At 41.9% G+C, this 15,725-nt stretch overlaps 1 protein-coding gene across 2 annotated transcripts in view; it reads right to left on the reverse strand.

Annotated features, from left to right (window-relative positions):
* Positions 1–1,761: 1,761 nt before the first annotated feature.
* LOC131696182 (octopamine receptor beta-2R-like) overlaps positions 1,762–15,725 on the reverse strand; it is a 40,708-nt gene continuing 26,744 nt past the window's right edge. The window contains exons 6-7 of one of the 2 annotated variants that reach the window (XM_058984725.1): positions 15,494–15,718; positions 1,762–15,379 (exon numbers count right to left, since the gene is read on the reverse strand). In XM_058984725.1, the coding sequence (XP_058840708.1) occupies positions 15,358–15,379; positions 15,494–15,718 (247 nt within the window). In that variant the 3' untranslated portion in view covers positions 1,762–15,357. Of the gene's footprint in view, positions 15,719–15,725 lie in introns of both variants that reach the window. The other variant, XM_058984724.1, reaches the window with a different exon arrangement.

Below are 15,725 nucleotides of genomic sequence, written 5' to 3' on the forward strand. Positions count from 1 at the left end.
CTTCGTTATGCAAAATCGCAATATTATGACTGTTGGGCTACGAACGGTGTTTCATGGAACGCGGCCGTTCCTTTCAATCGGTAAAGGCCGCGTGAAATTTTGGGGAAATGCGCTACTAAGTTTCCCATATTTAACCGTTATGTGTCCGACGCGGTACTCAGGTACCTTTTTAGGTTTCAATAAATGAAATTCCCATGTTTTATCCATAGTTGGAAATTGAAACTTTGTGACATCTTAGAACTTCACTAAGTCAAGCTTTTGGGTTAATAATATTGTTGATATAGTAAGGGGGAGTGAGGAAGGGCTCCTGAATTTTTTTAATTACGTAACTGGCCAACGTGGGTACCCACAAAACTGAAATGCCAATACCGTAAACCGGGATGATATTGATCACTTTTCGAAGTAATTATTACATATTTTTAGACGCAACACATTTTTTTCAAGTTTAATATTTTTAAACCATGTACTGATGTATGGAGAACAAGATTGGATGGCTTTACCTAAAATTGTCCGCTTACAGCTATTTCGCCAAAAATAATTTGAAGTTGAAGTCAGTTTTCGTATTCCGGGGTGACTTTGATAACCAACATGTTCACCCACATTAAGCTGTTGATGTCAAGGTTTTTCGTTCAAATGTTTGGTTAAACTAATTCTGGAAAGAAACTCATTGTTAAATAGATATTAATTGGTATTATAAGAAGTATTTCAATGTACTGTACAATTCGAGTAACCAAAATTCGTATAATTTATGCCCAACTAGAATAAAATATTCTGAAAACCTTTAAAACTGCAAAAATGGTTTTATTTCAGCGCTTTATCAATGTTTCATCCATTTTAACACGTTGGAATATTGAACAATAAAAAAATGTTGCGAATTTTAGCTTAAAATAATTTGAAATAATTGCCAACTAGTTTCACAAAAAATGTATTTAAAATAAACAAACTCTTGAAACTAAATTTGGCACATCACAATCTAAAAGAAAATAATTTATTATAATTCATTTCTCTTGCTCAAATCTGAGATTTATTTGTTTTAATAAAAATATACACTTTTCGAAGCTTCGTAAAAATAAGAGAAAGTCAAATTTCGGTGTTTTGTAGTTTTTGTACCCAAAAACCGAACAATATACTCAAAAAGTATAACTAATCAGTATTTTATAAATTTAGAGTAAAAATCATTTCAAATTAAAATGATTCGGTAGACTATTCTGGTTTAATAAGCGATCTACGAAAAAAGTTTCGAGTGATCAAAGCCACCCCGATGATCAAAGTCATCCCGGTTTACGGTAACTAAGATAATTTCCAACCGATTTTGATACTTTTGGGTGTTTTGGATTCAGGAACTCATCCACTTTTAGACTTGGTAAAAATGAACCGGGTTACCTCATTCGTTTCCCTGGAATCCGGATTTCCGGGAACCTTGTTCCAGTGCTGGGATACTATATGTGAATTTCAATGGAATACTACACTCAGGCAAAAAATACAGCGAATTTCATACGAATATCGTATAATTTTTAGCCACAAGTAGCACGTATGGAAATCATAAGATTATCTTATGAAACGGCATATATTTTGTCAAAACGGTTTGCTATGATTTCATGTTCCATAAGGCATCTTTGTTTTATTATACACTCACGCAAAACTTAGAGCGAAATTCATCAGATTTATCTTATGATGCATAGAAAAATAATAAAACTATGTTTTCATAAGATTAAGATGAAAAACATACGATTTTTATGTTTATCTTAACATTTTAGGCGATATTGCATATGCCAGTTGCTTGAATTTCATACGAGCATCTTATGATTCTCATAAACATAAGAGAAATGTATAATATTGTCTTATAATAAAACAAAGATGCCTTATGGAACATGAAATCATAGCAAACCGTTTTGACAAAATATATGCCGTTTCATAAGATAATCTTATGATTTCCATACGTGCTACTTGTGGCTAAAAATTATACGATATTCCTATGAAATTCGCTGCATTTTTTGCCTGAGTGTAAGACAATATTATACATTTCTCTTATGTTTATGAGAATCATAAGATGCTCATATGAAATTCAAGCAACTGGCATATGCAATATCGCCTAAAATGTTAAGATAAACATAAAAATCGTATGTTTTTCATCTTAATCTTATGAAAACATAGTTTTATTATTTTTCTATGCATCATAAGATAAATCTGATGAATTTCGCTCTAAGTTTTGCGTGAGTGTAGCAATATGGGTATCAAAATTGTTGGAATTGCATCAGTAGGCTGTCTCGTGGTTTTGTAACCATTCTGTGATTTGACCCCGGAACAGACAATCCGGAGCAGGTTCTCGTGAGGCCGTGAGTGGCTATTCCATTCCAATTCCATTTTTCAAATTGTCAAAGGGTTCCGTAACAATAAATAATAGACTTCCGAGACAATTTGAAGAGTTTTGATACTCATATTGCAAGGGCATTATTAAAATTTACAAATCATGCACTAGTACTGGAGCATTACTCCGGAAAATCGGGATTACCAAGAATCATATGTATTCATCTGGTTTAATTTTTACAGAATCAAAAAGTGAACGAGTGCCTGAATCCAAAACATCCAAAAGTATCCAAATCGGTTAAAGGAAGCCATAGTTATGAGCATTTCAATTTTTGGGTACCCGGGTACCCTCGTTGGCCTGTTAAAGGCGTTTTTTTTGTTGGACACATAACGCTTAAGTTTCCTAACGATTTTTGAACCAATGCCATAGAAGCTTTACCTTCCTGCATCGGGATAGATTCATAGTTCTTGTAAGTTTATGCTGAAGATTGATTTGTGCTATTATAACCATTGTTGTTTAGAGTTAGTTATTTTCTACTCATATTGCACAAAAAAAGAGGACAGCAATTTGGGATGCAAATGCCCGTAGCGACCCATATCAGGTTTGAATAAAACACGATCATAATTAAATTCCCGTGATTTGCGAAGAAAATAACGGTCCACTGTGTCAGAGATTCGCATAACACAGTAAGGGCAAAACCCGAAATGCTCCGTGCGCGACTGGCATATTTTAGACCCTGCAGCAAGTCCTCGGTACGGAACTACACCTTGAGCTAGGGACGGTTGTGTAACTGCAATTGTGTCTAGGCTGAAGCAAACCTTAAAAACTCAAAAAACCGTTTTAAGCTTTAACCCGGGTAAGCGTTTCAAGTGTCGTCCTTCGGCTGAGACGTTCGTGGACTAACAGCATCAAAACAACAGCTTTAGATTATTGTTTTCAACAAAAACTCTGTTCGCCAGAATGTGAACCAGTCGAATTCAAAAAATTAACTACTTTTTTGGTTTAAGTTGTGATAAATCAGTTTTCCGTGTGCCACGAGAAGATATAAATGTGCTGAAAACGATTCAATTGATAGTTCAAATAACCGTCGCAATGTCAACATAGAAACAAAATTTTTAATTACCGGATACATCTTTCTTAGAGACATCGATTCTCTCCAGCGCCGCCAGTTCTGGCAGTGGAAATAATTAATTTTCCTCGCAGCGCGACACGCCATATTTAACTTGTTACCAGTCCAATTTTTCTTCTGCTCAACTTTTGCGGTAATTTGCTATTAGATGGTGTAATACGTATAGAAGTAAATTAGTGAACATGTATCACAGGGAGTAGGGACGGATTCAGACAAATTTAGGGGGGATTTGTCTGAAATTTTGATTTTTAAATGAAGATTGTTTAATGCGTTATAAATACTAACCTCATTTGACGAAAATCAATCAAAAATTAGAAAAAGTTCGGAGGGAAGGAGTTACAGATCCCCTAAATCCGCCCTTGGACGGGAGCAGTCCCCGGAAGTAGTTCACTATCCCGTTCCAGCTCATAAACTCCAACCGAGCGGCAGTAAGGAGGACAGGCGAGGGGGGAGGATAAGCTTAGTACAGGCCTAATTTTGGTTCTCCGGTGTGATTAAGGATGACGACGCAACGAAGCGGACAAGCGGAACGAATATCATCTGCACGAATTTTTAATAGGGTGATTCGAAGCTAAGTGAAGCGCTCGTTCGTCGTTGGCAAATAATTATATGTACCTACAAGTATCGTTCAACGCGATGATGAGCATCGTGTGTGGGCCTGGCTGGTAAGTTCTAAATTAATGCAAGATGACGCTTCTTACCATAAAATTGATTCTGGCAATGGACCATCAAAACATACTTTTTGAGCGCTAATTATATCGATGATGATCTAAAAGTAAAGCAGCTTGTGAGTTACGAAAATGCAGCACGTGTGTATGCGTTTTCCTATACTAAAAGAAGTTGTTTCTTTCGATAAAGGATTCTCCGAAATAATATTAACCTTTCAAATGTATGTGCTATTACGAGGAATCGCACGGTTCTTGAATATTTGAAAACGATGGAGTCGCACGGTAATCCACTTTGAATATTAAGTGGAAGTTAATTTTAAACATAGTGGATCCAATGAAATGTCCAAGTCCACATTCAAATTAAAAAACACTTGAAATCATTTGTGCACGCAAACCAATTTCTAATTGATAATTTCAAAATACTCCTAGCGCCTTAAAAGTGCTGATTAGTTTGTAACATCCTCAGTTAAAACCGAATGAGAGCTGGAAGAATCCGCCAATCGACGACAAGTCTCACCTTAAATTGAGTGCTTCATTAAATGGATCTCTGCAACTGTGCACCCAGTGAGCAGTTTCCCAATTAGCATGGATCAGCCTGAAAGCATCTCTAGACTAAACTTGAGTATGATTTATTCGGCCGGTGGAACGCGGGCGAAGGGTGGCGGAAGACAATCGATTCATCACAACGACCAAACTCTTTCCATCCTCAGCTTTTGCTAGAGAAATGCTTCTAACGACTTCGTCTTTGTAGTGGATGTACGCTATAGTGAACATTGGACAGTGAACCGAATTACATGTACTCGTTCAGTAGTGGTGCGGCAATTTATTACACTGCCGCCACCGCGGTGATGGAAGCGGGTGTCGAACCGTGAGGTGCTTGTCGTTAAACAAGCGTAAAGAGGGGTAATAAATCGCTCGTTACTTGTACAGACAGGCTGTGGCTGGTTATAGCAGCTAGGAGATAGAGAGAGATGAAAATAAGATGAATTTTTCGCCGGTTTTCACTGTGTTTTCCCTCATTACACGCAAACGAAAAACTACCTAAAATTGAGTTCTTTTGAGTCAATCTCGCGGTATCGTGGAGGAAGGTAAAATTAGGTATATCGTGTTGAAGGTAGTTTCCATTTAACCATGGCAAAAAGTACAACTAATTGATAGGTTTTTCATACTCAAATTTAACCCTTTCATGCCCATCTTTTTTCTAGTGCATGTAGGGTTTCAAAACTATTTTTTCTTGAAAACGGTGGGGTCAAGAAACTCGAAAAACCTTTTTTCATAAAGGCAGGTGCTTCCTGTGCTAGAAGCTGTTCAATTTTTACCTTCCAATGCTCATTACAATTCTCCTAGAATATTTACAATAGTCCAACTCCGTGGAAAACATAGCCAAAGGCACTCTAAATTTATAAGTTTTGCCAGTTTTCACTTATATTGCAACATAACGAAGTTGTATGGAAAATTAATTTTCCGTCGTCAACGTAAACTGTCCCTGGCAGCACTGCTCCATCGGAGTTCAATCAGACTAATTGCAATAACTTCAGTTCTAGAGCCGATCCTTGTAACTGTTAATACTTAAATGAAAGCCAATTGTCACATTTATTAGCCTTACTTGTTTTTGTGAGCAAATTTTGCCTCAATCAGAAGTTATAGCTGTTTAAAATCGTTGTTGTCCACAAACAACATGGGCATGAATGGGTTAAGTTGAATTTACCTAATTTTGAGTATACCCCAAACAATTCAAAAATACCTCCCTCCACGGAAGACCTCGACTGAGTCGAATCTCTCATTTTGTTTTTGACAGAACTAATAAGTGCGAAAGAGCGACACACAACTGAAAAGTAAGTTAAAAGAACTTATTCTGTAGGTTGTTTTATTTTTCCGTGTACACTTTAGCGCGATCCCAGCATCAAAGTGTACGTGTCGTTACGTAGGGTGGTGATCATAAAATTAGCGTGTGACCTAAACCGGACCCAAAACAGCAAATGACACGTCTCGGTACGCGCTGTTGCTCGCACCCAATCCGTACAGGCGTGGTCCGAGGAAAGAAGGAAAGCAAATGAGAGAAGGGCTTTCGTAGATGTCAAGGAAAATCGGTAACGATGTCGTGGAATTAGCGTACCGAAAGTTGGCCGACTAATTAAAAGGCATCAAAGCGAGCTGGGCAAGCAAGTGTATCAAATTGGACGAGCTTGGCGGGATGGTTGGAAGGAGGACGGGTAGACGTTTGGCTGAGATGCATTCGAAGGGGAGGTGGGGGTGAAATTTTGCGTCGGCTGAAGTTTTGATTATTAATTATTTTTCGGGCCGATATTTCACATTGACGACTAGTTAACCGAATCGAACTGGGTCACTTGGCAATGACGGTGGCTGGTGCCCGGCTTCGGAATAGTGAGTGAACAACTATTTGTCGAACAGACTATGTACGTAACGGAAATTAACACAAATATTTGGTCGAAGTTGTAAACGATGATGCGAACGAAATCGGCAGCTGCACTCAGATTTGCTGTTTATTTTCACAACACGAGTTCATCTCGTGTTTTCATATTAGAATTAGGAAGTAGAGTTGGATTTTATTTGAAAACCATTCAGGAAGGAAACAACAGTGTTTATTCGTCTGTTTATCGTATGAAATTAGTTTGCGCTGGAGCTGTGTTTATTATGACAGCCAAATGCCACTCGAAGCAATTGAATAATGAACATTATGGCGTCATAGAAGGAGAGAGAGCTCAAATGAAAAAGTTACATTATGTATCAGCCATTTTACACTGAAGTTTTTAATCAACTTTTCACCGACGAATGTCAACATGGATTTGTGAAGCAACGTTCTACAACTTCAAATTTGATGATGTTCACTAGCATCTTGGTCCCCTCTTTTGAGAAGCGTCAACAAACCGATGCAATATATTTAGACTTCTCAAAAGCATTCGATAAAGTACCTCACAACATTGCTCTTCTGACTGTAAAGACTAGGATTTCCTCCGTGGTTAACTGGATGGTTGTAGTCATACCTGTCTAGTCGGAGTGCTTTCGTTGGAATTGGTTCAATACATTCTAGCTTGCTCGATATGTTAATCGGAGTCCCCCAAGGAAACCACCTAGGGCCTCTCATTTTTATTTAATTCATAAACGACATTTGCACTCGTAGCAAATCTGGAAAACTGTTCTTCATCAACGATATAAAATACGAGAACACTCTGAGCGGCAAATTTCAGTCTGTCCAATTTACTGAGCACTTCAGTTCCCTTGTGCCATTTAATACCACTTCCTCGTTGAGCTTCCGACTTGTTCGCGAACTACTCGATCTAGTCCCCGACGATGGATCTAGCCTACTCCGACGAAGAGTTTCCGGCGAGAGAAGTTTGAAAGCGAGCCAATCAGCTAGGTACCGAGGTCAGTTTGGCGATTCCGGTGAAGTAGGGCGTCCGGTTCACTGGTGTCCCGATGACCCGCGACCGGTGGTGTCTCGTCGCGGTCTACTCAGTCTAGTCCCCAGCGGTGAATCTGGCTTACGCTGACGGAGAGCTCCCTGGCGAAAGAAGTTCTCCCGATACCGATTCTTCTTTGGTTTTCGCTATATTTCTATCGGAATAACCGTTGGAGTGCCCTGGTCGGTCTGGCGATTCTGGATGGAGCGTGGCGTCCGGTTCGCTGGCGTTTCGACGACTCGTACTTGGTGCTCTGTTGCAGTCTACTCGATTAGTGCTCGGCGATAGATCTAGCTTATTCCTGCGGAGAGCTCCCTGGCAGGGATCCCCCAAACCGTTGCTCGATATTCATCACGCCGTTTTCGCTGTAAGACGATCATGATCTACATCACAACTTTGTTTACTGCGTTCCACGTCTTTGCATCGCTTGTAATTCTGTAGGCTACATTATCCGGGTTGATGTCTGGGCCTCCCGTTTCAAGTAGCTCCCTGAACGTCACTTCAAACCTCGGACATTCGAAGACCACATGCTCCGATGTCTCCTCAACGTTCTCACACTCCGGGCACAATGGTGACGTTGCGTACCCGAACCGATGAAGATACTTCATGAAGCAGCCGTGGCTCGGTAGGAGCTGTTTCAGGTGGAAGGTAATCTCTCCGTGCTTTCTATTGACCCACGCCGACAGGTTTGGATGAGCCGGTGAGTCCACTTTCCTTTCCCCCATTGTCCCATTCCTGCTGCCACGTCACCATCTAATCGATTCTCATCACCTTCCTCACGTTTCTGACTTTTGATTGATTGTACCACTTGATATCCTCCGCAAGGGTGATGCAGATGAGGATCATCTCGACGATAACGCATACTGCTTCCGGTACGTAAACGCAACTCGCACGACCATCAGCCGGAACGTCCTGTTCAGCTTTTCGAGGTTCCGCTTGGTTTTCAACGCCACACCACAGGCAGGAACCCCATATCGCAGTATCGATGACGAAACACTAGATAATAGACCGATATTTCACAGGTGTAATCCACGTGGTTGTTTAGCTCAACCAGTCGTCGATTATCACTTCCAATTGCTTCAGAGCACGCTTCGATGCAATCGCATGCTCGTCGACGGTGATCTGTATCCGCTGAACCGCTTTGCAGTTGCTAACCAACAACACACCCGTCTTGTGGTGAGCTATTTGCAGCTTTACCCCGCATCTATTGTCTTCGTCACAGACACCTCCATTTCTTCAAATGTCTCACTCATCACCGTTAGTGACACGTCGTCCCCAAAACCCACGATTTTAACTTTCCCGGGCAGCCGCAGTGTTAAGGCCCCATCGTACATCCCGTTCCAAAGAGTTGGACAGAGAATGGAGCACTGAGGAACACCCGCTGCGGCTCGCATTGCCTTCTGCCCTTTGTTCGTCTCGTACAACAGTACTCTACTCTGGAAGTAGCTCTTCAAAATCTGGCTCATTCTTCTGTACAGCGCTGCGGCATTGGCCTATACGAGGCTGGATGGCCTGGTGTACCTTCCGCATTTCGGGGAAATCGCCATCATCTAAAGACTTCTGCAGTAGCATCCTGAACATGTCCGGATATGCCAGGATCGTAGCTTTCAGCGCCACGGTTGGTATTCCATCAGGACCGGGGATTTTGATTGTACTCACATCAACCGACTAACCACGATGAGGTTAGTCGCTCGCCAAACGGCTATGTTAGCTCCTTCTTCTTCGTCGTACGATGTCGGTGACCAGGTAGTCTACCGCATGGCTCCAGTTTTCGTGGCATTGTAACGTCACAAGCCGTCACAATCCTTCTTATTAGATCAGCCGCATCATCGTACTTGATTCTTCGCCGAAGTGACTCAACAAAGAGATTTTTGTTAAAGACTTTCGTCTTCCACTTTAGCTTACCGGTCGACTTTCTCCGTGCTGCAGCAGGGTTCCATTGGCCGATGCGGTAGTGAATCGCCTGGTGGTCTCTTTGGGGATACTTCTCGCACACTCTCCAGTCTATGTTCGCCATCAGCCAAGGACTACAGAATGTGAACATATTCATTTTTTCAAATTTCTTCAAAATATTTTGAGGGAGGGAGGGAGTGTTCTCCTCAAAGCTCCCCCCCCCCCCCTGCTTCGCTACTACGCCACTGAACCTAACCAACTGGTATGGTAATCTCCGGAATTAGTTTTCCACCAACAAAGATCATTTCAACACCATTGTAAATACTCTTGGCAAGCTATTTCAAATGTTTAACGCTAGATCGGTTTTGTGGGGTACATTTGTACCCCAGAGCTATTTGCAATTCCTGTTGTTCAGTTACGGTTTATTTTAACTGCAAGAAATCTTTATCGTTAATCAATTTGATTATTAAACTGGCAAAGATCGTGCCGAGCAACGGAGGAGCAAGATGCAGTAAGAGATGTTTCCTGGCCGGTGGTTAGAACGAACTTATTAGCTAAGTCGCAGCAAATGTGGAACAACGCGGTGAACGGAAGGTGACCTCACTGACTCATCCCAAATGTGTCTGCGTGTACACACAAAGCGTGTACATGGAAGCATGGAGAGGGAACTTCCATTTGGCGCAGGTTTTGTCCGAGCATGGATGCTTCCTGGCCACTGTCTGTGCGGAAGATTGCACAGCAGTAGCAAAATCGATTTCGGGAGAAGGTCCACCGACGGGGAGCTCTCCGTCGACGCAATTCACTCATAGTCCGGGGACTAAATGAGTTGCGATCGTCATGGCGCCAGTGTACCGAAAGTCACGCTCCACCCGGAACCACCGAACCAACCACGGTATTGTACCGGTTTGCCCGTGGAAGAGGGGATAGCCAAGATAACAATTGGCAACAAACTGCAAACACGAATTAGCGAAAGTAGTAGTAGGACCTCGGTGAATAGTATTGCCGACCCTAAGTGCAACAGCGAGATGGCGTTCCTTAGCGCAGTGAATGTCGTAGAAGAGATGGGTAAAGAAGAAAGGACGTGGAATACCGTCCGTTGAGTAGTCACGCAGAACATAGTGGAACGTCAATGGAAATGGAGCAGAGATCAACGAACTTTTAACCAATGTTCATAATTCGAATAAGTGGACCTTAGCGGTCGCCGTGGAGTAAGTTAGATCCACTACCGGGGACTAGCACGAGTAGTTCGCGCCAATGCGCCGGTTGTGGGTCGTCGAGGCGCCGGTATATTGTACGGCATGCTCCACCTGGAACCGCTGAACCGATCTGGAACACCTGCCGGGAGACTTGTGAGTAGGCTAAATCCACCACCGAGGACCAGAAGAAGTAGTCGAACAGCTAGCGGCGGCTCGTTGAGGCGCCAGTGAACCGGAAGATACGCTCCACTCGGATACGCTGGACAGACTTCGGTACTTAGCAGCTAGCTCGATGAAGTGGGAAGCTAAGTGGTTCACGAAAACGAGCATCGGTATCGAGGGAAATCCACCGCCGGGAAATTCACAGTCGGGTAAATTCGCCACCGGGGACTATCCGAGTGTATCGTAACTAAGCTGGGGAATTGTACCAAGAGAAATTCCGTCGCCAGGAAACTCTCAGTTAGGGTAGGGTGAGATCAGTGAATTCCAAGCTGAAGGCACGATTATGGCTAGAAGGGTATCAGCGGGCCTCTTGAACCACTCCGACGAGTCTTCAAACTAGCTCTTGTTACTGGAATATTACTTTCCTGTTGGAAGTCGAGCGACATGTTTCAAGTACACAAAAAGTGATACAAATTGAACAATGAACATCGATCATTATCGGCAAATTTCGTGGCTGAATACTGTATCAAAACTGTTAGAGCTGGTCGATTAAGACTCCACCATTCTATTTTACTGCAAGCATCATACATCGCAGTTGACCAACACGGTTTATGCCAAAATAATTGACAACGACCAACCTGCTTCTGTTTACTCGACGGATTCGCCGACGGACTGCAAACTGATGTTATTCATATGGACCTTCCCGCGACGACGTCAACCATGATATCGCAATAACCAAGCTAGATAGGTTTTCTGCCTATCTCGATGGAAAGCAATTTGAAAAGAGCATTGAAGCATTTCTCACTATGTCCGACATCCCGCAAGGAAGCCTTCTCGGTTCAGCCATATTTCCCCTCTATTTTAGTGACGTCAAATTATATAAAACTATGTCTTTCCTTCACTGTCGGTAGGAAGACTTTTTGACAGACACGGGATTCAACCGATGCCGAATTTCTTCAGAGTGAACTAGACTATTTAGTATGTGGTAGTGTGATCTAAACAGAAAGAGCAAATGCTGAATCGTCAAGTTCGTGTGGAAACGTCATCCGATTCAGTTCAACCGCGGGTCTGCCTCAAAGGAAAGAAGAGCGTGCACGGATAAGAAGACGAAAAGTGACAGATTTGACAAAAAACAGAACAGATTCAAGGTAATCTGCCTAAGGTGTGTGCATATTTGAACAATAAAGGGTGTCCCACATCAGATTGCAGTACGGAAAAAACTCTGTAGAAAATAACCTATTAGGTATTTTCTCTTGCAAATTTGGGTAGAAGTAGTTTAGAGTGTATTGCTTATACTGTATTTTTATCGCTGTCAACTTTGCGAAAGATGAAAAAATGGTGTCACTGGAAAAGCAACGTCGCGAGTGGATTTTGTGCGAGCCACGGGAAAATGCTCTACTCTTTTATCGGGACATCGGAAAACAACTTGGGATCGTGCAGTCAACGGTAAGTCGTGTGATTAAACTTTACTATCAAACTCTGAGCATCAAACGGAAGGAGAAATGCGGTCAGAATGGATGTTCTATTAGTGATCAGGACCACAAGCGTGCAGTGAAAGCGATTAAGCGGAATCCCAATGCTTCGGTCAGGAATGTGGCCAACAAGTTGAAACTGTCTAAGTCTTTCGTTCACAGAGCCAAGGACCGGCAGGGACTGCAATCTGCATACGTAAAAAGTGCAGAAGGCTCCAAATCGCAACGAACGGCAAAATAAGTCACGGCCCAGATGCTGAGGAAACCTCATTGTCTCATCATAGATGATGAGACATACATCAAGGCGGACTGCTTCCGGGGCTACTGTTCTTCACCGCCCAGCGCAAGTTTGATGTTCCGGAGGAAGTAAGGAAGCAGAAGCCTTCAAAGTTTGCCAATAAATACAAGATTTGATGTTGGAAGCGGTCTATCCCCAGGAATGATCATTGGAAGGGCAGTCTCTCGAGCAGCGATGCCAGATGTGAAGACGGCTGTAAAGACGGGTTTTTAATTGAGAAGCCAAATTTTTTCGGATGTCTTGACTGATTTCTGACAGAATTCTGCCTCAAAATCGAAAACCGATTCAGAATCCTGGTCGTTGAAGACAAATGGACATTTCTAGAAAAATTTTAGAATAGAGCGTAAGTAACAATGAGAGATGAGAACAATGGGGTCATTCTCTACTGTTCATTACTCGGTCGTTTCAACATTTACTACTCTACTACTACTTTACATAATATTCTAGTGAAAACCCTCGGCTTTCGATATGTACTGGAGAATTAGTGCAATGACGTAATAATCTAAAGAGAAAGTAAACGAAGGGAGGCTCTCAATTTTACTTACGTCCTATTTTAAATTATCTCCAGTTTTATTCGTGATAACATTTGAAAAATATAGACTACTTTACAATCTGTAACTGTATTAGTGCGTTCAACGATTTGTTTTCCTCCACCTGCCATAGGCGGAGTAAAACAAATTGAAATTAACTTTTCGATCGGATTATTTTCGTGCTGGAACCTGACCAACCGGTATTGTACGTCTCCGGAATAAGTTTTACAGCGACATGGAGCATTTCAACACCATTATAAATACTTTAGGCGAGCTATTTCAAACGTTTAAATCGGCTGACAATTTCATATATGACAGCTGGATTAGTGTGTGTGAAATGATTTGCATAGAACTCTATACCTGGTCTCCATGCTCTTGAGTTCAACTACCCGAGCAAATACTCATGGGTTCAAACACAACATAGCCCCTTGAAAAGACCTTAAACACGTTCCGTGCCAAAATTCACAACCATCAAGACACCATAAATTAGCCATAAAAACAGCAACATATGGTATTTTATATGGAATCTACCGGACTGTGGTGATGCTGTAATCATGGGTTGAACCCATTTCAAACACCCATATCAAACCCTATGCGCATATGGGGGTATTATAGGGTGATGAGCCTATTTTCACCATACTAAGCAAGGTGCCTCACTAATTCGGTAATTTCTTGCCTTACAATCAATGGAATGCGTAAAAATTGACATCAACCGCTTTGCTTCGTTGTTAAGAACCAATATAATAACACAAATGCGTTGAAAACAGTAACATTCTCGTGTTTGAGCGCAATGAAAACTCGAATCGAGTGGCCCTATTGTTGCACTACCATTTGACTCAATGCGCTGAACAAAGATGGCAGACACTGCTCTAACCAACGGCTTCAAATGGGTAGGGTGATAATAGAAACATGGCGCGAATAGGCTCATCACCCTAGGCTTTCCGTTTGCTCGATTGCACGTGCGTCAGTCAAAATCACGATGCATGTCCCAGCGTTGCATGGTATCGATTCCGCTTGGCAAATTATATAAATGCTCGATTTTAAACGTGATTATAATTATGACTCCTATTTGAGTATGTAACTGATTGCAGATAGTGTGTCCCATCGTTATTTTTATGTTGCAATGATATTTAATTAACCGACCTTAATACCAAACGAAGTCCACCGTTATTGCAGTAGCAGATAAATTTTGCACTAAAAGCGAAAAAGGTCATTAAATTCACTCCTCATCATTTAGTGGCAATCTCGCACCAGCAATTAAATCCCTCATGGTTTCGACTCACTTCCAGACGAGAAGCATACTATCCCTGTACCCTTTTTGTCCGGAAGACAACAAAAAGTTCTAAGAAATCACTCATTTCCCATTTTCTGCAACCAGTAATTAATTGCCAGAGTTACTTGTTTTTGGTAGAAACTTTTTTCTACGGTACCAATTCCGTCCTCTCTATCTTGAGAACCATCTCGAACTTGACTCGACTGTACGAACCGGACAGTTATTTACTCTGTCAAATGGGAAAAACCGAGTTGGTTGGTTGCACTGTGTCCACTGCGGGTCTCGCCAAATGAAAATGCGAAACGAGAAATTTCATTCCGTTGCAACTGTTTTCTGCAATCTTCCCTTTCCGGGATCCAGCGGGGCGGGGGTAGTGCTGGAAAGCAACCAAAACCAGGGGGGAAAATGACAAAACAAATCCAAAAGCATGAACGTAAATAAATTAACTTCATCCTACTGTACACTAGCTGTCTTTCAGACGTCCGTTTTCCCATCACATGAGAAGCGGGGTGGCGTTTCTATCCCGAAATTTCTTCTCGTGAAAGTTTGTTTTAATTTTATTTAACCTAAATCACTACTGTGTTCTATCTTTCCGTTTTTATTATATATCACGAGCGTTCGCAGCGCAATTATTCTGTGTTTGCTCCAGTGCTGTCAGTTTAGGATTACCTACTAAACAAACACAATTTTCTAACAGAATCTAATTTGATGTGTGTGTGATCTAAAATACTGACTCCAACCTGATAAATGAAATAGTTTCTAACCTCACACGAATGTCTTATACAGACCAAAATGGCAGCAACTCATCAAACCTAGTTCTGGCAGCACTAGATCCACTTTAACTAGCATTCAAAACAATTGCTTGAAATAAATTAATTCTAATTATCTTCGTATTGCACAAGTTTTCGTTAGTCAACTTTAACCCTCGGTAGATTGTTATGCTAGTTTCTCTCCGCTTACCTTCCTCTCTCCCTTTCAACACACATTTCGCAAACAAGGTACGCTATCACTTCATCTGTATGGGTGGGCTGTGGGTTGGAAGAAGGTATTAGAGACTTTCGCCGACTTCACTGTGGAAGCGATCGTTCTGCGACGGCCGAAGGTAACTTTCCGAATAGACACTCTTCGCCCGGCAGTCGTACCGTAGACTGGATCGCCGCACGTTGATATCCAGCGGGGATGTTTCCCGGCGCCACCAGGCGCAGAACATACAGTCCAGCGTGTTCTTGAATGCTTCCCGGAAGTCCCGATTGAAATAGGCGTAGATCAACGGGTTCAAGGTCGAGTTGAAGTAACCGACCCAGAAGACTAGAACAACCACAATGTCCGGGTTGGGACAGGAATCGCAAAGCGACGTTATGATGTACCTAAAAT

The sequence above is a fragment of the Topomyia yanbarensis genome, unplaced genomic scaffold (assembly GCF_030247195.1).
Source record: "Topomyia yanbarensis strain Yona2022 unplaced genomic scaffold, ASM3024719v1 HiC_scaffold_86, whole genome shotgun sequence".
In the NCBI taxonomy this organism is placed as follows: domain Eukaryota; kingdom Metazoa; phylum Arthropoda; class Insecta; order Diptera; family Culicidae; genus Topomyia; species Topomyia yanbarensis.